Source organism: Poecilia reticulata, chromosome 2 (assembly GCF_904066995.2).
Source record: "Poecilia reticulata chromosome 2, P_reticulata-male-v2, whole genome shotgun sequence".
NCBI lineage: Eukaryota > Metazoa > Chordata > Actinopteri > Cyprinodontiformes > Poeciliidae > Poecilia > Poecilia reticulata.
The window spans coordinates 18,339,621-18,363,287 of record NC_088831.1 but is presented as its reverse complement, the minus strand read 5'-3'; the positions used below and the strand labels follow the sequence as shown (position 1 = coordinate 18,363,287).

Genomic DNA, 23,667 nt, shown 5'->3' with positions numbered 1-23,667 from the left:
TCATCACAACAACATTCATAGGAGTGTTGCACTAAGAAGTATTTCAGATGATGAAGAACTTAGCTGATGCTCAGTTTCACCAGGTGATTGCTAATTGTTGTTGACAAGTTTGAAGGAGCTGAATGGAGGGGGAGGGCTTTGTGAGGAGACTTCAGCTCCAAGGCGGAGCGTTGTGAGAGCAAGCGTTTAGGCAGCCCTGAATGACTGACGCAGGCAATTCAAGGATTTCTCAGACATGCATGAAAGTCTGAGGAATCAACCCTCCAGGTACGTTTTTGTTGAGGGAATAACATCATAAAGCTCAAATAAAGTCAAATTTAGGGTGGTGTTTTCCTGCAGAAATGGCAGTTCTGGTGATGCATTCAAAGGCGGTGTAGGAAACGATCTCTGTATTTCCTATGGGGGCGGGGTTCAGAGTTCTGGCTCCATCAGATAAAACCTGTCTGGTTCAGCCCTGCAGCGTCCGCCGTCCTCTCATGTTCCAGTCACCCGGGTTTGTTCACGGTTTGTTGGGGATCAGACTGGAGCAGCGCTCATATTTCCATCAGATTTTGGCCCACGCACTTTTTAAAAAAAACATTTTTTTGTGACAAATCACACAGACATGAGATCCTGTTTCCATAAAAAAACACTAAAAACCTTTTTCTTCTTTTGTCTCTGCAGCATTTCCAGCTGGCATTGATCGACTCTAATCTCTGCACTTTGTCCAAAGCTGAAAGTAAGTCGTGCCTAGAAGCCGAAGCAGTGCGGCTCTGCAGGATGGAGCTTTAACTAGTTATACTCCAACCTCGCCGTTTCCCTGCCGACCCCACTAGCACTAAGATGCAGGTTGCCTAGGAGACGGCACGAGGAAGGAGCTGAAAAGACTTCCTGACGCATCACACATGCACACTGTGATTTCAGATTACATGATTACACTGGAGAGTGTTAAACTCCCCCCGCCCATCTGCGCTCCATACTGCTGGCAGTCTGTTTTAATGGAGGTCCTCAGGGTGGATGGGAAATCTCCCAGATTGTCGTCATGGTTAATTTCTTCTTCTTCTTTTTCTCTGTTCCAGTTCAGTTCCACATCGCCCATTTGTATGAAATCCAGGTAAGCAGATCACATTTGAAATGATTCCCTGCTGTGTTGGCGACGGCATATTAGAGCCACTGTAGATATAAAATTTCTGACTCATGAGATTTACCTCAAAATTTCTTTGTTCCTTTTTCTGAGCTCCAAAAGTCACAAATTTGTGAGATTAAAAATGAGAAATTTTAAGATGAATTTCAAATATTTTCTAGAGAAAATAAGGAAACTGTCTGAGGTCAAGTTGTAAATTAGTGAGAAAAAACTAAAATTTTGAGGTTCAGCTCAGAAATTTTTTAGAAAAAAAATGTCTATTTCCTGAGTACTTACTGATAGTCAAATATCCCCGAGAAAAAAACTAAGAAATTTCTAAATTAGTTTCACATATTTTCTACTAAAAAATGCTGAAATTGTTTGTCGCTGATTGAATACTTGTGAGAAAAATACTCCAAAACTTTTAAATTAGTTTCACATATTTTCTAGAGAAAACATGCAAGTTTTCTGAGCTTGTAAAGTCGTACATTTTTGACTTTTCAATCCCAGAAGACTCCCATATCTGTTTCAAGAAAAAGTCCAGGATTAACCTCACAATTTTCATTTTTCTCCCCTTGCAAATCAAACTTTTTTGAGCTTAGAGAATTTACTTGTTTCTTATGAAAAATGTCTGAATTTAACCTTAAAATTTGAGTTTCTTGGACTCTATTTTCTACCTACAGTGGCCCTAATAAGCCATCATATCTCCCTCTTACAAATTGACCTGCACATTTCTGAAGGTCTTATTAATAATCAGTTGTTTTCCAGGCTTCACTGTTTGCATGTATATTCTGCTTCCTTTCCTTTTGCTGTATTGTAGATATTCGTCCAGTAAATTCAAACCTTTACTTGAATTAAAGACAGGCTGGTGTTCATCAGGCTGGTGGGAGTTGGTTCAGATCGGTTCATCTGCACTCTGACAGATGGCAGTTTTGTAAATTTGCAGGGATTTGCAGGCACTTTCAATTCTTGAAATTTTCAAGAGTCTGTTTTTCTTCTTCAAAATTTCAATAATTTTCATGAATTTAAAAAGTTGAAAACTTTTTACTTTTAAGACTAGAACATTTTCTAGAATATTTTAGATAAATATCAACATTTGACTTATATTTGGCAGAAATGAGCCGCTTCTCCCCCCGTTTTCAATAACTCCAATACGCCACCATACTATATTCTTGAAATTAAACAATTTAAAAAATTTGGTAGCCTGATCCTAAAAATCCAAATCCATCTCACAGAAGGATGACTGAAATAAAACGCACCGTTTGAAAAATATTTTCCATCATCTCTAAATTATTCTTTTTAGAAAAAAAAAATCGACATATTAGTCCTTACCATTTTTTATGCTATTTTTTTTGTCCTGTCTGTCTCTGGCAGACGTGTGGCGTCTGGCCTGTACTATTCATCCCCTTCCTCTAAATTAGTGGTTCTGCCTGATCATTAGCAGTGTGAGGACGACTGCGGTCTTTGTGTCCAGATAGGGCCATAAAACGCCGTGTCTCCTGTCTGCCTCTAACTGCCTCTGTGTCTCAATCTGTCTGTCCCACAGAAGAAACACAGAGCGGCGAAAGACGCGTATGAGAGTCTGCTGCAGATGGAAAACCTTCCTGCTCAGGTGAAGGCCACCACACTGCAGCAGCTGGGTAAGTGGCTCCTCCTGATCTGTTATTTTCCCCTATGGGTCAAAGTTGTAGCAAAAGGGCTGCAACTTACTGCGTGCGTGCTTGCTTGCTTGCTTCAGGCATAAAGTTTTGGTCTTTGAGAAGATGGTGTTTTTAGAGGACAAATTTATTAGTAAAACTGGTCCAGTTGTGTTTGAGGACAGAAGTTACTGAGACTGTATTTTTGTGTATTGTAACAAATATGTATTTTTTTAAATAGTTTTATAAATCTCCCTGCTCTATGCTACGCTGCAGCTGGATCCCCACAACGTATCCTGTTGTCAGTGCTAGGCTAGTTAGCATGGCCACCGATAACTGTTGATGAATAGTGTAAAGGATAAACAGAAAGTTGTAACTGCCATTAGTACACCAGAGTGATTGAGTTCACCAAGACCCTCCCCTTGGCTCTGATTGGTTGTGGCATTTCCTCTTGGCTCAGGGAGGAAGTGAAGGAGATGAATGGTTCATCTGTCTCATACTGTCATGACATTGTAACAGTTTTAACAAGTAAACGTTTTTGCGGTTACATACTGCAGCGTTGTCGCCATATTGTTTTACACTGCAATGCATTCTGGGTAGATGACGTATGCTAGGCTCTACTGCTCTAGCGCCATCATTTTTGTGAGCTACTTCTCAATGAAATGTTTGTAAAAACATTGTTAAAGACATAATAGAGGACTGATGAGGTGGTGACTTTCTCATGTTTGATGTAGCCAGCATTTTTATGACAACTAAAGGCAGCATAGCTACTTGATTGTGCAATAAAATGGGACCATGTGGCTGGAAAATACATAATACTGCCACATTTAAGAGCAAATTTAGCATCAGTTGGCTAGATAAGGTTTGTTTTTGCCACTGGCTCACTTCTGTTGCCAAGAAAAGAAAAGCTAGGCATTGTGGGAGTTGAGGCTGTAGAGAGCACATAGCTGCTGCCAAGAGTCACAAATAGACCCCAGAAATATCACAATTTATGTTATGCTTTATTGTAATACAGCAGGATCCCTCAAACATCCCTTATATTTATAGTTGTTTTTTCAATCTTAAATATTACTAAAGGTGGCATTAAAAAGGTCTTAAATGTGACTTGCTGAAATCTGCAGCTACCTCAGTAAATCGTCCTGCTCCTCAACAAAACCACATCAAATCAAACCAATCTGCTTCTCCTGCTCTGCTACTGTATCAAAACAAGGCTTCAACAGCCACACTCACTAAGTACTGCTAATCATTGCCTGCTGGGGGTTTCCATGGTGACGATTGGAGCATGCTTCAGGTGTATAAGAGGATGTGGAGGGGAGAAGGGGTGGGCTGTGATTGCTTTGGTCTGTCTCCCAGAGCGACCTTGTTTGTTGGAAATGGCTTGTTGCAGCTTGGTGTGTGTGTGTGTGTGTGTGTGTGTGTGTGTGTGTGTGTGTGTGTGTGTGTGTGTGTGTGTGTGTGTGTGTGTGTGTGTGTGTGCGCGCGCGCGCAAATGAAGCCTTTTGAAGAATGCCACCTGCGTCGCTTTGTCCGTCCTTCTCCACTGTTTGGTTAAAACTCCATAAGGGGACGGGGGCCCGGGCGGAGTCGGCCGTCTCCACAGCGGCGCACGTTTTGTCTGGACAGAGGCTCATCGTTTTGGCCCGCACCAGGTTCCACTGCAGCTCAGAGGAGCTGTTGAAGACTAACAGCTGATCTGCTCTGCTGGCTCGTTAGGCTGGATGCATCACACCGTGGAGCAGCTGAGGGAGAAGGACTCCAAGGGCTGCTACGCTATCCAGTGTCTGCAGAAATCTTTAGAAGCAGACCCCAACTCCGGCCAGTCCTGGTACCTTCTCGGCAGGTACGCCTTAAAGCTTTTTGACGTTAGCTGCTTCTTTTGGGAATACACACTACAGTCGGGTTGTTTACATCCGGAAAATGTCACACATACGGACAATGTCGGAGGGCATAAACACAATTCTTTTACATGCCATCCAAAGCCGCGCTGCCGCGGTAGAACAGTTCACAAATGAAACCTGGAGATGGAGTGTTATTGATGTTGTGCAGTGCGCCACAGCAAAGGGAAAACGATGCAGAAAAACCATTGAAGAACAAATCTAAACTATTCATATTCTTCTACGCACAGCTCCATTACCATAGCAACCAACTGACAACAGCTTCCATGGGTGTATCAGGATATAAGACCAAAAAATATTCATGGATTTCCAACACGACGAACAGAACATCCAGTCTGTTACAGTTTTATGTTTTCAGGCTTGATGTTTATTTTGTGATTGCTACTTTGACAACTTGACAGATGAAACCAGTGAAGGTCATTGTCGCCGAGTAGCTTTTTGTCCCTGGGTGGCAGGACACATTGTGTCTCAGAAACATCAGTCATTCCTGTGTCTTAGAACAAATCTGTTCTTAAGATGCAGCTCAACGTTAAACCTCGGAGATTACAACACTTTACTACTCTGGTATTGATTGTTGGTCTTTTGCTGTGGCAATCTCTGTCCGACTGACATGAGTCATGAAATGTGTTGTTTTCCTAAAATGCAATGATTTAGAGTTGGCTTTGCTTTCTGTCGGGCAGGTGCTACTCCAGTATCGGGAAGGTCCAGGATGCCTTCATCTCCTACCGCCAGTCCATTGATAAGTCTGAGGCCAGCGCTGACACCTGGTGCTCCATAGGGTAAGAGCAGAGCATATCAGCAAGTGTGGCAGAAGAACAAGATGCTTCTTAATGTAGACTCGCATTAGAGAGAGGAGTCAGGTGCAGCAGGAACCACAAAGAGCGGAAAGAATAATAAACGTTTTATAGTTGGCTGTGTGGAAAACAAAATCCCCTGGAAAAGCTTTTGTGTTTTATACACAGAATTATGAAGAGGAAGGACGATATTAAATGTTTTAAAGGGATCCATGATTAGTTCTAATAATATTATATGCTTGAGATGTTTCAGATGTTGGAACTACACAGTAAAAATACTGCAAGGTGTTTAATTTTTATAAATGCAAGTAAAATATTGTCACACAGACATCGCCATGTTGTTTACCCTGCAATGCATGACGTACTCTAGGTCCAACAGTGCTAGCTCCGTCCAGTCAGAAAAGTAACTTTAGTGTGACAATATTAGACCCTTTAAATTTGAACCGGAATGTATGGAAAGCAGTGGAGAAGTGAAGATGAGGAGGACCAAACTTGTCTTTGTGTTCAGCTCCATAAGCAAACTCCAGCTTGCCACAAGACGTACAGGAAACACAGCAAGCATGTGAATGCAGGTGGTCTGGTCAGAACCCTGAACGGCCTAGTCAAACTCCAGTACACAGTGCAACAGCATGTGACGATTAAGAGATATAGTTAGTAAAAGTAAGTTCTGGACCGTGTCTTCCCCCCGCCCTCTCTGCTTGCAGTGTGCTGTACCAGCAGCAGAACCAGCCCATGGACGCCCTGCAGGCCTACATCTGCGCCGTCCAGCTGGACCACAGCCACGCCGCCGCCTGGATGGACCTGGGCACGCTGTACGAGTCCTGCGGCCAGCTGCAAGACGCCATGAAGTGCTACATCAACGCCACGCGCAGCAAAGCGTGCCTCAACACCGCCGCCCTCGCGCAACGCATCAAACTGCTGCAGGTGGAAGCCCCGCCCTCATTTCCCCCACGCCCCGCCCCTCCAGCCTGCTGTGTTTAATGTCGTACAGTACTTTATGGTGTCTGTGCATTCAGGTGCTGTGATAACTGCCCAGCATTGTCAAAGCAATCAGCTTTTAAAATGCATATTGTGCTTCTTTTTTATTTATTTTTGCCTTTGAACACATAGATATGAATAATAATTCATATTAATGTGAATGTATGCTTTGTATTAAAGCATACATTCACGACATTAATCATTTCTCTTATTTTTATGTCCAGGTAGAGACGCTATATTAGCGAGCAAGACTTTTTTTTTTCTCTCTCCTTTTTGGAGTATTTCGACTTCCAATTCAGGCTCTAAAGTTTGTTGTTTTCACACAATTTCTCCTCCCAGGCTCAGTTGTGTAACCTTCACCCAAGTAGTCTGCAGAATAAGAGTAAAATGCTTCCTTGTATTGAGGAGGCGTGGAGCCTTCCCATTCCTGCCGAGCTCACGTCCAGGCAGGGGGCCTTGAACACAGCACAGGCGCAGCAGGTGAGAATCAGAAAGAGACGGAGCGAGGTCCCGTTTTTTTGTTTTTTTTTCTTGGCAGTAGACGCCAGATTGTCCTTCATCGTTCCTCCTCTCAGATTGTTAGAATTGTCGCTAACTCTCCATGCAGAGAAATTCCTGTCCCACGTTTCTTGTAATTTTTGTCCACTCATTGCAACAAACTCAGACGCTTGGACATGTGTGCCTTGCAAAAAACATTTTGTCTCATTAAAATGTCAATTTGTTTTATTGGGATTTTATGGGATTGACCCACTGACTCCATGATTTACAGAAGCTCAGATCGCCAATCATTGTTCTTGGGAAAATATCTCAAACTGTGTCAGGTTGATTGGAAAGGATCTCAATATGGGGGAGTAGATCTGTTCTTTAATTAGGCCATTCTAACATATTAACCCACTCTAATTTAAACCATCAGTCCTCAAGCATTCCTAGTTATCTGTACTTTAACTAGGCCATGCTGTCACATCTACTTAATCTAAACCAGAGGTCTGCAGGCATTGCAACCCAGTCTTAAGGTGATTCTTAAGACTGTGGGACCGTTGTCATGGTCAGACAACAGGGAAGTAATGGGGTTGTTCTGCCAGACCGTCAGTTCCTGAAACAACGCAAAAAAAAGCTCGTAAAAGCACACGCAGAGTTAGTGTGATCCGTCTGGGACCCCACACAGAGCAAAAAGACATACACGTATGTTTCAACCTAATAAAAAATAAATAAATTTAAACTGTTTTACTGGTTTTCATTTCATTCTTTGAGGAAATTCAATGCAACTATTGCAGAAATAAACCTTAAAAACTGGAAAACCTACATTGAGACGGCATGTTCAGGGTGATGCCTGCTCTGTTTTTATCATTTTTTTCATGTGGGTCCGAAGGTGCGGTGTCTGTCTGACCAAATCATCTTCTTCCATAATTATTCTCCTTCCATTTCAGATTTATGCTACTTTGTGTTGGTCTATCTCATAAAATCCAAATCAAAGTTTTAATGTTCTGCGACAAAATGTGAGTAATAAAACTATTTTTGCAAGACATTGCATGTAAAGGTTTGGATGCATGAATTTATTTCAGCAAAGTGACAATCATTCATCCCAGCTTGTCTGTTTTTGTGACAGATGTAAATGGTTCTGTAATTCTGTTCCTCTACAACCGAAAGAGGTATTTCTTCTCTCAGGCCAGCAAAATGAAACTTGTTTCCAGCCGCAAATGTCACAAGATGCTTAGGAAAAAAGACAATTTACAACTTTAGATGTAACGTACAACTTTATTGTAAATTTTATGCCAATTGTTTACTATTTTTACCATCAACCTGCCAGGGGGCTACAGATGAAAATTAGCCCTAGTGGCCGAAGCTGGTATACGTCCATAATTTTAATGCACTCATGTTGATCAATATACACTACCCCTTATGATATATAAATATCTACTCTCAGAAACGTATTTTTCAAGAGCTACCATTTTATTTACATTTTGATGAATTAAAATTCAGCAAAGAGATTTTTTTCTACTATAGAATAGAAAATTATGCAAGAAAAATTAATTTAAAACCATTACTGGTATTATTCTCGACATTTTATGTCGAAATTCAACAGGGCGTTCACACATCCTTAAGTCCTTAAAAGTCTTAAATTTGTGCGACTAAAACTAAGGCCTTAAAATATCTTAAATTCATTCACCCTTGAATACGATAGTCACAGATCTTAAATTTTGTAAAAAATCAAATAAATGAATAAATAAAATTCTTGTGAGACTTTTCTATCAGTCAAAAGTTGGAGTTGCGCTAGCACATGGCTACTGCATTCTGTAACTCAAGGCAGTTGAAGCTACCGGTAAGTAGCTGCTAACCTAGCTAACTTGCTAGTTTCATGGGCGCGCATAGCCAGGTTCTGTTTTTGCTTGGTTATAATGCAGCGAGTTTCCCCAAACACCCTTATATTTAGAGTTTCTGTCTGAAATTTCATCCAAGGTGGCATTTAAAAAGGACTCGAAAGTCTTAAATTTGACTTGCTGAAACCTGGAGACAACCTGAGTTAGCTCTTTGGCAATTTTTAGCCAATGTTATTAAAAGTGATTAATATTAAAGCCACATTACGTCTTAATGGCAGAAAGACTTTCCAGGAGACCGAGAGGTTATAAACACCAAACAGTAAATCAGAACAATTCAGCTTTAATTTCTGACCACAGCCCATTAGGATCCGGGAGTTTTGTGGGATTGAATTGTTTTAAAACCCATGTGCATGTAGATGTTGTAACACTGTCGTCCTTCAGTGTCCCTGCAGAAAAGTTTAAACCCTGTTTGAGCTTGTGGGTTGTTTCTGCTCTGACTCCGGTCCGTCTTCTGAAGCAGTGTCTCTGCTGGATCCACAGGCTTGTAAAGGGGAGGGAGGCCCGTCCGCCAGCAGCCACACCGACCCGCTGGCCAGTCCTGCTAAAAAGAAACGCACCGCCAGCCAGGTCAAGGTACCACAGAGAGCCAGGAAGGGGTCATCGCAGCTGAAGGGGCGGGGCTTGAGAAGGAGAGTTCACACAGGTTTGTTTGTGTGTCACCCTCAGGGTGCTGCCGACTCGTTGGCAAACGGATCCAATCAGCAGCCGGTTCCCGGCTGGTATCTGACACCACAGAAGATCCAGGTACGAAAACTTCTCAACATTCAAGAGCGTCTGGTGTTTCCTGTTGAAGTGAATTGGGAGTTATTAGTTCTGTAGCAAAAGATTATGACCAAGCTGTTCCTCTGCTCAGAAAAAATGTCATGTTCAGCGCCAAAAAATGGGGGGGAAAAAACCCCACGGAAATCACTTCAGCTGCATTTTAATTGGCAATATGAAAAATGTTGAAGTGTTTGATGGAAAAAGGACAGACATTACGACATAATGTCTTTACCTTTTTTTTATTAAGAGATGAAAGTAAAGACTTGATTAGCATTGATTTATAAACAATTTATTATAATGTATATATGCACATATATATTCTAACTGATAGACACGTTGCAACGTCACGCCATACATGCAAGATCCCGTCCTCCAGCTCCCTGCTGGAGGACAACAAGCTGTTCGCCCATGATGACTACCATTAGTTTAGCTGACAAGTTGTCAGCGCTACATCTTAAAGCAGGATATATAAAAGAAGGGGCACAGGGCTTTGCTGCTCATTGTCAATACTATGATGAAATAACAAGGTCAGGAAAAAGTTTTAATTAAAACAATGGTAAGGGAGGGAAGGGAAGTAGGTCAGCTAAGCTAGCTTGACTTTGACAACCTTAACATGTAGAAGTGCTGTGGGATTCAGTGTGTTTTGGTTCAGTAAAAGAAAAGGTGACTCACACACCAGCTCTGATACATTATTAGTAGAACAGGTGCGTGTGTTTTATTTATTTATTTTTTAAAGGTTTTGTTGTCTCTAGTGTCCTTTATTTGAAAGTAGTTAGACAGGAAGCAGGGTAATGAGAGAGGGGGAAGACATGTGGCAAATGTTGCTGGGCCGGGAATCGAACCTGCGACCACCGCCACGAGGACTAAGACCTCAAAACCTGGGTCGTGCTTTGGCCCTGCGCCCCCACAGCACCCAGTAAAACAGGTGTTTAAATGACCCAATCAGCCACCACTTTGTTGAGATAATCATCTATTAATCATCACAAAATAAACATCGAGCCTGAAAACGCAGAACTCTAACGGACTGAAGGTTCTGTTCGTTGTGTGGGAAATGTTTGCCTGTTTTTTGGTGTTGAATCCTGATGCACTAGTGGAGCTGTTGTCGGTCAGTTGCTATGGCAACAGATCTGTGTGTGTGTGTGTGTGTGTATGTGTGGCATAACCGACAGCGATGAAAAAGATTGAGTGGGTTTGATTTGTTCAACAGTTTTTCTGCGTCATTTGCCCTTTGCTGTGACGCTCTGGACTAAATTAATAAAGCCTCCATCTCCAGGTTTCATTCAGTTAATGGAACTGTTCTACTGCGGCAGCGCGGCTCTGGATGGAAAGTAAAGGAATCGTCTCCAGCGTTGTGAGCACATGCAAAATCTGCGGATGTGAACAACAACATGCAACGCGTCTAAATAAATCATAAAAACGTTCCTCAAAACCAATCAAGCAAACCCGGGTTTTTTTTGACTCTCCAGTTGAAACTGCTGATTTTGTGCTGAGTTCACTGAACAGTGTTGTGTAACTTGCAGCTGTTGGATCATTTACGGAGCAACCGGGCCAGCCTCACGCCCCCCCGGCAGCACATGCTGGAGCAGCTGGAGAACCAGTTCTCCCTCATGCAGCAGCATCAGCAGCAGGTGGGTTTGACTTTTCCATTAAAGACCCGCTAAATGTGTGTTTAGCATCAGAGCTGGAATGTTGTTCTTCTGTGCTTCAGATGAGGCAGCAGGCTGCAGCAGCAGCAGGCGGCCAGCCGCGGTCTGGCCTCCCCAACGGCCCGTCAGCGGACCCCCCTCACAACCCGGGACTCTCCCACTCCTCTCCTATCAATCACGCAGCCGGTCGACCCCCTCACACCTCCCAGCCCACGGCCAACGGATCCTGTTCGAGTCCTTCGGCTGGTCTGCCGGGACACCTGGACCTTAAAAACGCCAGGGCGGGGCTGGGCGGCGGTGGTGGCGCGAGCAACGGAAACGTGCCTTACCCGCAGCAGAACTCACTACCTCACACCTGCACCGCCACCAGTCAGCCCAGCACCACCAGCAGCAGCACTAACACCAGTCCCAGTCACGCAGACGAGACCTGGAGGAGCCAACCACGCAACACTACCACTCAGGTACCTCCCCGCTTCCTGCACCGATCCACTTCTTTCACTTTGGATACCAATATCAGAGGCTAAGTATCGGCTGATTCCAGTCCAATACAGAAAAACAGCAGTGAATTGACTTAAAGAAGCTATATTATACAAAAAATACTTTTTTGAGCTTAGCATCATGTTATGACTTTATTCCCTCATCAGAAACATACCTCCTTCTTGGCGCTGCAGTTTCCAAGCTTCCACCTCACAGAGCAGCCCTTCCCCACTCAGCTCCTACAGACTAGCCAGCAGTAATTAGCAAACACCTGGTGGAGCTGCACATCTGCTGATTGAAAATATTAAAGGGTTTATAGAGGAGCCATGTTGTGATGACGTCCTGAAGGCGGAGTTTCAGAAAGAGCAGGAGCTTCTTAAAGAAACAGAGACCCAATTTCAAGATGCTCATATTTGACATATGTAGCATTTTTAGAAATTAAGCTAACAGTAACTTGATTGTGTTGTAAAATGGCACTAAATGCCTGAAATACGTAATACTGCTCCTTGAAAATATTTTTCTAAACGCAGACCTAAATGTTCTGAATTACAAATTTCTTTGATAACTCTGCACCAGTAAAGACACTTAAATGCACAAATAGCTTCACAAGCCTGGATAAACATGTAAAAACAACACAACTTTAACTACTAGGCTACTTTAGTCAGACATGTAACAAAATCAGGAATTCTGAATATAATGTAAAATGGATAATAAAGCATTATGTCGATCAGAGCATAAAGCATAGAGTTAGGCTGAATAGATCTGTCCTGATGGATTGGGCACATTGTCACTGATGTCTGATCTAGAATTTTCTTTGATATCAGGGCGGATATAGATATTACTAGATCTACTCACTCATAAACATGGATCTGTTTTCTGGGTTCTGATTCTGGTTTGTTTTCCCAACAGGGGCTTCAAAAAGGTCCAGGTTCCCATCCGGCAGGTCCTGATGGAGAACCCCCTTTCTCCTCCTCTTCCTCCCCGTCTCAAACCTCCTTCTCCTCCTCCGGCATTCTGAATCAGGTTGGACTCTGCTCCGGGCCCTGCACTGCCTCCTCCTCAGCCTCCTCCCTGTCCCCTACCTCTCCCCAGACTACGCCCAACCACTTGTCTTCGCCTCCCCACTCCGCTACTACCTCAGGGGTCCACACCAAAGACACGACGGCGGCACCTTCCGGGGGCAAAACCGGCAGCACCGTCCCCGCCGCCGTTCCGCTGCCAGGTCCCGAGGCGGCCGGCGGGCATCACGGAGGAGCGCCTCGCAGCCCTGGCTCCGCCTCCCGGCAAGGATTGACTAATCACGTCCAGCCGCGGGCGCAGGAGCGCTCTGCCAGCCCGCCGCAGCCCGCCTCCCCGGCTGCTGGTGCAACGCTCACTTCAGACAATCCTCAACTCTCAGCCTTTGTAAAGGGAAAAGCCAACGCTACCAGTAACCACGACGACAGTAACCACGGAGGGTCTTCCTCAGAGAAAATAAACCACGTCCTCCCAGCTCTCCACGCCAAGCCGGAGCACTCAGCGGCTTCCTCCCCGCTGTCGGTCGCCCCGACGCCCTCGCCGTGCTCGGCGGACCCCCACACCGCCAGCGGCCCCTCCTGCCTTAACAGCCCGTCCAACAGCCAGGGGCCCACCCTCAACGGGAAGAGCCCAGAGGACTCCCGGAGCCCGCAGAGAAAGACGCCGCCTGCTGGGCTGACTCCATGGTCGTCGGTCTCCATCTACCCCAGCTCCAGCGATGTGCTGAAAGCCTGCAGGTCAGGAGCTGCTTTCATGTTCTCTGCTCTGGAAACCTTTGAGTTCACCTTGAAACATCAAAGATAATTCCTTTCTGCAGCTCTACAGATTGACAAGTGTCTCCTGTCGTGTCTCTGGTGTCCAGTGACAGCAAATAAACAAACTCGTTGCAGTTTTACTGGGTGTCCACGCATCCTTAAAAGATATTCATTTATTGCATATATAAAATTAAGACTTTAAAATGTCTTGAATTACAATTATGTAGGTTGGCCTTGGATATGTCAGTCACGTCTTTTGTTGTAGCAGGACTATTACCTCTCGTAGAGTCACATGTAGTGACTTTTCTGTCAGTTAAAGATTTGAGTTTCATGTAGACATCTGATGTTCTGCTCTAGGCAGTTGAGGCTACTGCTAACTAGCTGCTAGTATAAACTTGCTAGCTAGCTTTTCATGCTGCTGTTATGCTAGTTAGCTTTTTTGTGCTACTGACTTACCCTCGCTTGCTAATTAGCTTTTTTTTTTGCATCCATCAAGGGTTAAGTGCAAATATATTGCGTGTTGACTGGACAGTGTTGGTGTTTGCCATTGACTGACTTCTGTTACCAAGCTGTATGGTGTTGGGTACACAACACTCGGCACAGGTGGAGTTAACGTAGAGCCGCTGCCAAGAGCCTCAAGCAGACCCCAGAAACATCAGCTTTCCTCCCCTGCTGTGACTAAAACGCCCCAGAAAACTGTTACCACTGCTAGCACTGATCTGAGAGCAGCATTTGGTGCAACACAATCTCTCAAACGCTTTGCTTCAGTGTAAGGAACAAAAGTTTCTTTCATGATCGACGTCTGAACTTTCTTTCATAATGGTCTTAAAATGGTCTTTTAAAAGTTTCAGATTAGAGCAGAAACCCTGGTTTATCCTTTAACATTTCTCACTAGTAATGAAGTTGACCCATTGCACACAGCTGGCTGACTGCTGCTTGTTTTGGTGCAGAGATGGTAGTTATCCTTAGTAATGTGCTTCCATAGTTTACACAAGTTCTGATTTATAATTATGAGTTGCCATCAGATAATTGATCAACAGTGATTGCTGGTTGAATTGCCCATCAGCAGAGGCAGGTTTGTAAATGAGGAATAAATCAGGACCTTGATGTGGCTTCAAAGATGATAAACTGTCTTCAGCATTTTACATCGATTCATGTTTAGCTAGTCTGAAAAATTGATTACAGTCTGCCTAAATATATTGTTCTTTCTTGTTCTAAAATTACAATTTGTTTTGAAATCGTTTCACACACACAACAGAAGGCAGTGTTTAGTTGTGGTGTGTTCAGAACGGGTCAGTCTGATCACCGGGGTTTTCTCTGAGGCTCTTTGGTAGAACACGTCTTCCTCCTCAGCCGTTCTCCATTAGAACTCAAGTTTGGATCAGAATGTCGTTTGGTCTGTGGGATCAGATGCAGGTTTCTACACTGCGTGTTTCCCCTGGAAAAGCATCAACACGCTCTGGTGGGAAGTGAGCTGTTGCGTAACGGCCTTCAGCTGCGGCCCGGTAGACGCCGTGTTCAGGTCTTGTTAGCAGAACCGTGAATCCTCTGCGGTGTGAAAGCAGAGATCTGAGGAATGAGGATGGATTTATTTTATGAACTCCTGTGTGAGTATGTTCTTGTTCAGCTATTCTTCTTGGCACCATTTCTAGCATATTTACTAAACTTGTGAAGACCAACAGGCCTTGGAGGTCAGGACCATGTTAGGACTGCACTTTGGTTCCAGCGTTTTTTAGGGTCAAGGGTCAGCTTCAGAGTTGAGGTGTGAGTTTGGGCTGCAACGAACGATTATTCTAGTAATCAATTCATCTATGAATTATTCTGGGGAATAATCTGAAAAAGAATATAACATGCTGACAGATTTTAAATTTAAGCTGTTTTTTTTTTTATACAATATTAGAAATACTTTGAAAGATAAAAATAAACACGTGTGTGTGTGTGTGTGTGTGTGTGGTGTGTGTGTGTGCGTGCGTGCGTGTGCGTGCGTGCGTGTGTGTGCGCCATCCATCATGCTGGACTCTCATCCCGGTCAGACATGTTGTCCATTCCAACCTTCATCTTCTCCTCTACCTCATTTATTCCATCTCAGTGTTTTCATTTAGTGACTCCAGCTTCCACTGAATCACACCTACAGGAAACATGACCTACACCCCCACCTAGAGGCAGAGTGCTGCTGCATCCTCACAGCGCCACTTATCACCATCACACACGTTCTTCAGCTGGACTGGTGTTGCAGCCTTGCTGTGCTGCCTGGTTTTTTTGTGAGTTTTGGTGGGTTTTTTATTGCTGACGTCTCCCCGGTGTCTGCAGGAACCTGGGGAAGAACGGCCTGTCGACCAGCAGCATCCTCCTGGACCGTTGCCCCCCGCCGCGCCCGCCCGGCCCACCCTCACCCACACTGCCAAAGGACAAGCTCAACCCCCCGACGCCCAGTATTTATGTGCGTCCATCCACCTTATTGGAGGAGGGTTCCTCATGTCTGAGTGTGGAGAGTAACGGTCACTCTGACGCCCCCTGCTGTCTGCTTTCTTCCTCTACAGCTGGAGAACAAGAGGGACGCTTTCTTCCCCGCCCTCCACCAGTTCTGTACCAACCCTGCCAACCCAGTAACCGTCATCAGGGGCCTGGCTGGGGCCCTCAAGCTGGGTAAGACACTCACTTCCTGTTTCAACTGTTACTCACTGGCGTTACCAAACACGGTTCAGTGTTTAAGGTTTGGAAAGTGCTTGATTTCTGTATGAAGTCCTTGAAAGTGCTTGATATTTACACTGCACAGTTTTGTAATAAAGTGCAATCTTAACATTTGATTGAAAACCTAAATTTGGAAAATGTTATTTACAGTTGAAACCAGGTCAGTCATGATTGCTTACTTGTACTGGATGAAAACTTGTCCCAGAATTTATTGCAATAAACGATAATATTGTTGCTTTGAGACCATTTTCAAGTACTATATTGACAATGGTATAATACAAGTTTGTCTTTTAAAAAAAAAATTTCTCACTTCTGAAGTGAAATCAGACTAAACGTCTCTTGTTGTTGGTTAGTCAGAATCACCAAAATTACTTCTGTTTTCTAAATACCAGAAAGCTTAGTGAGAACTTTATTTTAAATATTTTCTGTGCAAGTTACTTTGCACATTTTGGCATTAATTTCAGCAGGAAGGTCTTTTACCTTAACATGATTTGGAATGTAATGAATATGTATTATTCCTAATGGTTCAAAAGGTTATCTTGTATATGTTTTTGTGGGATTTTCTTTTGTTAAGTTGATGTTTTGTTCTCAGACCAGTCAGGTGTGTAGGGTGTATGCATGAAAGATTTCAAAATATAACATTTTGTAATACTTCATATTACTTTGTGCCTGCTATGTTGAATAATATCACAAGACATTAGCACAACTTTTTCTTAGTTCACTTTTATTTATTTATTGTGCTGTAAAAGTTTGCAGACTTGCCTTGAAAAAGCTTGATTTTCACTGTGGGAAACCCTGTGCCACAGCCAACTGGGGCTGTTTTCTATTGGTGGCTTCGACATGTGCAACAGCAGCACCACCTGCTGGAGGATTATATTGGTGCACACTTCTCAATCCTGCTTATTGTTTTAAGATTTTTTTGTTCCTTTCTTTCACTTTCTGTCACATTACAGCCACACACTTCAGCATTAGTTTTATTTTCTTGTGATTTCATGTGACAACTGAACACAAACATCCCCATGGAAACGTGAGCACATGATTGTCATAACAGTGTTACAAATAAAAGACTAACAAACTGGGGATGGAGTGCTGAAATAACGTTGCTTCCAATAACAAGCTTTTCTCAATCTTTTGCTTCACCGACACGCCAGACCTGGGCCTGTTCTCCACAAAGACGCTGGTGGAGGCCAACCCCGAGCACCTGGTGGAGGTGCGGACCCAGCTGGCTCAGCCCACCGACGAGAACTGGGACCTGAGCGGGAGCAGGAAGATGTGGCGCTGCGAGAGCAGCCGCTCCCACACCACCATCCTGAAGTACGCCCAGTACCAGGCCTCGTCCTTCCAGGAGTCGCTGCGGGTCAGTGGGCGGATCAGTCTCACAGCACACCCTCATCACCTTTAGATCCTAAACTCTGCTGTTTTAAACTGATGGAATATTTTCCTGACAGGAGGAGAACGAGAAGAAGAAAGAGGTGGAAGCAGAGGCAGCTTCCTCAGACAGGTGGGTCATTTCTTCCTCCTGGTGCAACCAGTCTCTGGAGGTAAAAGGAAAAATAATTAAATAAATCTCTTGACAGTCTTCCTGAGCTGTAACAAACACATTACAGTAGAATATGATAGAACAATAGAAACGGCCTCTGTTGTTCCGTAACGGGGAGGTTCAGGCGTAACGGATATAAAAGGTTCACATAAAAAGTTCTTGGTGTTAACAATATATAGAAATCAATATTAACTATGATAATAATAAGACTATAACAGAAAATACTGTGCAGCGATTAGAAATGAGAATATCTGATTTATGATCCAAGGGATGTGCAACTGAGATCACATTTACAAAATGTACATAATGTGGACGTATAGAGAACTCTGAGAAAGACAGATTAGTTATAATGCAGCATGTCGGTGCACAAACTGACTTATATCATGGTCTAAACCAGGAGTTCCCAAACTGTTCCATGCTGTTGTTCCCCAAACAGCAATAGCTTCTGGATAATGAGAGCATTTTCTGAGGGTTTGTGAATCATGACCAATACTTCCTCACTCAGTAACATCCACACTGAAGAGTGCTGCTTGACCTCTGTCTGGTTTCACTGTGGTACTAATTGAGAAAATGGCCAATCAAGTTGAGTTGAGGTTCTCTGTTCAGCATTTTGTCCTGCTGGTGGAAATAACACCGTTCTATTATTCTCTAGTGGGATCCGGCGAAGGAAAGGCCCTCTAAAGCACATAAAGTTTGGCACCAACATCGACCTCTCTGACGACAAAAAGTGAGCAGACCCTTCCCATCATGCTTTGGTCTCTCAGCAGCCTGTGTCTAACAGTGGGCTGGTTGCAGGTGGAAGCAGCAGCTGCAGGAGCTGACCAAGCTGCCGGCCTTCGCCAGGGTGGTGTCAGCCGGGAACCTGCTGAGCCACGTGGGCCACACCATCCTGGGCATGAACACCGTCCAGCTGTACATGAAGGTGCCAGGGAGCCGGACTCCAGGTAGAACCGGGGTCCGAGTCTTTGGTTGTCCTCCCAAAGCCTTTTGTAATCCCAGTTTGTTACAGGTCACCAAGAGAACAACAACTTCTGCTCGGTCAACATCAACATTGGTCCTGGCGACTGTGAATGGTTCGCTGTGCCTGAGTCCTACTGGGGCGTCATCAATGACTTCTGTGAAAAGTACGTCAACTTTGAAACGGTTCTGATTGAGCCCAAAGTGGGTCCTGGTGGCTGATTGTGTGGTTTCTGACAGGAACAACATCAACTTCTTGATGGGCTCCTGGTGGCCCAACCTGGAGGACCTGTACGAGAACAACGTTCCAGTGTACCGCTTCATCCAGAGGCCCGGGGACCTGGTGTGGCTCAACACCGGCACCGTTCACTGGGTCCAGGCCATCGGCTGGTGCAACAACATCGCCTGGAACGTGGGACCCCTCACAGGTGGGTCAAGGTGTTTACACACTGGATAGTCCAGTAGACTCGGTTTGATTGGAGGCCAAATTTGCAGCATTTGTTGACGTTTTCTGCTGGTGTGGTTTGCTTTCACACTGCATTGTGCCAAACAAATCGATTTTCATGTAGGCTTTTTAACAGGACCATTTTTCACTTCAACCAAACTATTTCCTAGGCCAAACTGAATCGGGCAAAAGAGTTTGCTTCTTTTGTCTGATTATGCATCCCCAACTCCCCAAATGAACTGAAGTTCGATTGAAGTGGACTAAACGGGGATGGTGTGAATGCACCCTTAGTGGACAGAGGGTCATCATCCATTTGACTCCAGTCTTGGTTCAGTCTTTGCCACTGGCTAATTTCTGAATGCACCTAGTCCCATATGGGAGTAGGTGCATTCAGACTTTAAGTTTGACACTACGGCGGTTGTTACCGCCGTAGTTTGACACTAGTTTGGATTTTGCCACTCTTGATTCTAATGCAGCAGAATCCCTCAGCCGTCCCCTATACTTAGTTTCTCCAGTCTTAAATTTCATTATGGGAGGCATTAAATAGGTCTTAAAAGGTCTTAAATTTTATTTGCTGAAACCTGCAGAAACCCTGGAAAAGTTCTTGAATTTTACTGCAGGAAAAGTGTGGGGGTAGAAAGTCATTTTCCCAGAGGTGTGCAGAAGCTTTCTGTCCTGTGGAGAAGCGCTGAGGGGTCTCCTCTCCCTGAAGGGCCACACATTGAGTTTTTCCGCCCTGTATTCTGTCTCCAGCCCATCAGTACAAGCTGGCAGTGGAGCGTTATGAGTGGAACAAGCTGCAGAGCGTCAAGTCCATCGTTCCCATGATCCACCTCTCCTGGAACATGGCGAGGAACATCAAAGTGTCGGACCACAAGCTCTTCGAGATGATCAAGTGAGGCCCGACTGGGTTAGCTTAGCTTAGCACAGCTCAGCCGCTTTGTTGGGGTTGACCCTGAACCGTGTGTGTGTGTGTGTGTTAGGTACTGCCTACTGCGGACGCTGAAGCAAGTTCAGATGCAGAGGGAGATGCTGCTGGCTGCAGGGAAGGAGCTGGTGTGGCACGGCCGGACCCACAGCGAGCCGGCCCACTACTGCAGCATCTGTGAAGTAAGCAGGCGGGTCTCTGCTGCGGTTCAGGATGGGAGCGAGCTCTTTACCGGTTCTGCTCTCCCCTCCACTCCCGTACCAGGTGGAGGTGTTCGACCTGCTGTTTGTGAGCAGCGAGAGCAACAGCAGGAAGACGTACGTGGTTCAGTGCCAGGACTGTGCCAGGCGGGCCAGCGCTGACCTGGACAGCTTCGTGGTTCTGGAGCAGTACAAGATCGAGGACCTGATGCAGGTTTACGACCAGTTCACACTGGTGAGCAGCCAGCTCCGCTCTGGAGCTGGCAATATTAACACTGCATTAAAAAAAGAAATGTAACCATAAATGACTCGCGTTTCTGTAAATTTTCGGTTTCGGTGCCACAAAGCCTCGTTTTACATGCATATTCACGACTAAAGCAACACTAAACTGCTGTGAACAAATACAAAAACAATGAAAAATACAAAAGAATCAGTCATGAGAAATTATTTCCCATGTTCATTATTTTATTTGTTCTAATAAATAAAAAAAACATTTAGAACTCTGTTTAAATTTTTTTAGCGATTGTGATTATTTCACAGCAACCCTCTGATTAATCAAATTAAAATGTTAAATTGTTTTACAGCCCTAGTTTTGTAACTCGGTGTATTTATTTGAGCATGAACTCTGACCTCTGTCGGGTCAAACAGGTTCAATCCAAACTGATGGTATCGTTTCCTCTCCACAGGCCAGCCCTCTGCCTTCCTCCTCTTGATGGAGTCATCATCATCTTCTTCTTCTGAGAACATTACAGAACCATAATGGACCTCAGTGGAAACTCTCAGAACCCCCCTCCCTTCCTTCTTCCCTCTTTCTTTTTTTCTTTTTCTGATATTCAGGAAGAAAGGTGGCAGTCCCTCCGACTGCGTCCTGTAGCTATCCCATAAGGCAGCTGTGTGAAAGCTGTGTGTCTATGCAACCTGCCCCGAGCAGTGTGCCTCCCCCTGGTGGACTGGAGGGATTGGGTTGGGGGACGGCAGCTCCTCCCGTCGTCACGACCAGACTGTTCTACTGCTTGGCCCATCTGGACTTCGCCACAACTCATCAAATGAAAATAACAATAATGGCATAAAATTTTGTACATATTCTGTTCGAACCATCAACCTGGTCACCAGAGACTACTGATCTGATTGTTTTTTTTTTTGTTTTTATTTTACTGTTTTTTTAATTTTTTATTCTGTTGCGGGCTGACACCAGAGCTGTGTGCGTGCGTGCGTGTGTGTGTGTGTGTGTGTGTGTGTGTGTGTGTGTGTGTGGTTAGCCTTTTACTACATCAGACACCTCCTCGGTCAGGAAAACCAACATACATGTAATGTGAAATGTGACACGTTTTGTTTCTGCTCTCCTACTCACCCTCGACATTTCTTGACTTTCTTAACGTGGAGGAAGAGAATCTGATTTACAACCAGCCAAGTCACAGGAATAAAAGGGTTGCACACAAACTAGAGTGAACTTTAATTTCTTTTTGCCTTTCTCTTTTTTTTTTTTCTTTATTTGGATGTAAATTTACACTATTTATAAATTCATATTTATTGCTTGAAAATATTTGTTGATGGAATGCTGTAATTTTTCTCTAGAGTACCTGCCATTAAATCTGAGGGGAGCCCTGTGATTTTTAAGCCCGGCCCCCCTTATGTTTTCTATATAAATAAACAGCTTAGTAAGCGTTGTACAGAGACCTTACCTTGAAATGGGTTTATTGTTTGAAGGATGTTTTATGCGTCAATAAACAAACAAAATTTATTTACATCTGCAGTTTTTCTCGTTTTTCAACTGTCAAGCATGGTGGTGGTGACTAATGATGTGGGCTGGATTTGCGGTCACTGTTGACCACGAGCCCCACTGGATGCTAAAGTATGTTTTTAATGAGATTTGTTCTGCTGAAGTTTGAGCTGCACACATGTAGATTTGAATCACAATCTGGTGCTTTGTGGCACTAGCAGATATGGGCCACGTTTCTCGTTTCATTTTTACCCAGGAAGCACATTGGCTAAACCGTGAGTCAAACAGTCACTGGGACCGTCTACTATATATTCCATTGAGGGACAGTAACTTTAACATTACATCATTACATACACCTTTCTGAACAGGCGAGGGCGCTCTTTCTCCTTCTATAATCAGACATTAAAGTGACTTGAAACCATTCCTCCCTCTCTGGCACCTCCAGATCCGGGCCCCCATGGGCACCCATCCGGGCCAGGGGGCAGCCATCCCCCCAGCCAGCCCCATAGCTCCGTGCCTGCTTTGTGGTAAACTAGAATATTGAAAAGAATTCTAATAATTACATGGTGTAAAAAGTCTGATATTAGTTGGTCTTAATTTTGTGGTGTTGGGACTATCTGATCTCATATCGTCACTTCCTAAAGTAATGGCCCCCCCCAAGTCTTTTTTCTTTTTTTCCAAAAGATGGCTTAATAACTTATCACGTGCAAAAAGCTTAAGTGATTTTAATTGTATTTCTTATTAAATAGAAGCAACCCAATTGCGAAATTATTTGTCGACGTTAGCATAACATTGACAAAGTTTTGCGCACATTTGTAACAGAAACGCAGCTCCGGGATTTGAAGACCCCTAGCCTACCTGAATACGGGTATGTTGAAAATAATAATCCGGCCTGGGCTACTCAACAATATTAAAATCAAAAGTAGTTATTTTTTAGGTAGTACAACGTCAGTCAATGTTGACTTCATAACCAGCTGTTTGATTCCAGTGTGAATGCGGAGCTTTGCTAGCCTGGCTAGCTCATGCTAACCAGTTAGCAGGTCAAGTGTTAATGTTTTCTAGAATATGTTCTTGTTTGTTGTGAACTAAAGTCATGCGGGACAACCCACTGAGATTATTGCCGTCATACAGCATCATGTTAAATCCTGTGTCAGAGTTTGACCATTTTTACAGTAAAATGAGGCTTATGCTGCTCTCTTCTCAAACCAAACTGGATACATTTGCTTATCAACCAACTGCGTAAAAAAACGGGGAAGAAAGCAGTTTCATGGGCAGAAATGGCAAGAAAAGGTAAAACCGAACTTCTATTCCGGTCCCTTCAGGTTTAAACATGAATATGGACATGACTTTGTATTAAACTAACCACTGTGATTTAGTCGTTCTTCTTTCAAAGTGGCTGAAGCCTGACCTGGACTACAGTAACCTGATTCAGCTGTACAAAGGCACGAAGCCTCATTAGCGGGCCCCGCGGTGCGTTCAGGGTCTGCTGCGAGTCTTCAAGCAAAGAAGGTTTAAAAAAATGTGGAGAAAACGATGAGTCTGAAAAAAGAAACGATAAATGAAACGTTGTTCTGATCTATTTTTCGGGTCTCTGTGAGGCCTGATCTTTTTTTGTTTGTTTTTGTTTTACACAGTAACACTTCCCCTCAGTAGGTTACCTACTGTGGAGTCATAATCAATCAATCAATCAATCAATCAATCAATCAATCAATCAATCAATCAATCAAATTTTATTTGTATAGCAC

At 44.0% G+C, this 23,667-nt stretch overlaps 1 protein-coding gene across 1 annotated transcript in view; it reads left to right on the top strand.

The window, feature by feature from the left end:
• Positions 1–21,947, top strand: part of kdm6a (lysine (K)-specific demethylase 6A) — a 42,523-nt gene extending 20,576 nt beyond the window's left edge. Inside the window, exons 7-30 of the mRNA XM_008437319.3 lie at positions 664–718; positions 1,059–1,093; positions 2,649–2,742; positions 4,453–4,579; positions 5,315–5,413; positions 6,133–6,352; positions 6,746–6,886; positions 9,265–9,357; positions 9,451–9,528; positions 11,067–11,174; positions 11,255–11,653; positions 12,579–13,423; positions 15,752–15,881; positions 15,982–16,087; positions 17,284–17,489; positions 17,581–17,633; positions 18,325–18,399; positions 18,468–18,616; positions 18,682–18,796; positions 18,870–19,057; positions 19,828–19,969; positions 20,058–20,184; positions 20,267–20,437; positions 20,889–21,947. Of these exons, the coding sequence (XP_008435541.2) occupies positions 664–718; positions 1,059–1,093; positions 2,649–2,742; positions 4,453–4,579; positions 5,315–5,413; positions 6,133–6,352; positions 6,746–6,886; positions 9,265–9,357; positions 9,451–9,528; positions 11,067–11,174; positions 11,255–11,653; positions 12,579–13,423; positions 15,752–15,881; positions 15,982–16,087; positions 17,284–17,489; positions 17,581–17,633; positions 18,325–18,399; positions 18,468–18,616; positions 18,682–18,796; positions 18,870–19,057; positions 19,828–19,969; positions 20,058–20,184; positions 20,267–20,437; positions 20,889–20,915 (3,783 nt within the window). The 3' untranslated portion in view covers positions 20,916–21,947. The remainder of the gene's footprint in view (positions 1–663; positions 719–1,058; positions 1,094–2,648; positions 2,743–4,452; positions 4,580–5,314; positions 5,414–6,132; positions 6,353–6,745; positions 6,887–9,264; positions 9,358–9,450; positions 9,529–11,066; positions 11,175–11,254; positions 11,654–12,578; positions 13,424–15,751; positions 15,882–15,981; positions 16,088–17,283; positions 17,490–17,580; positions 17,634–18,324; positions 18,400–18,467; positions 18,617–18,681; positions 18,797–18,869; positions 19,058–19,827; positions 19,970–20,057; positions 20,185–20,266; positions 20,438–20,888) is intronic.
• Positions 21,948–23,667: the final 1,720 nt, after the last annotated feature.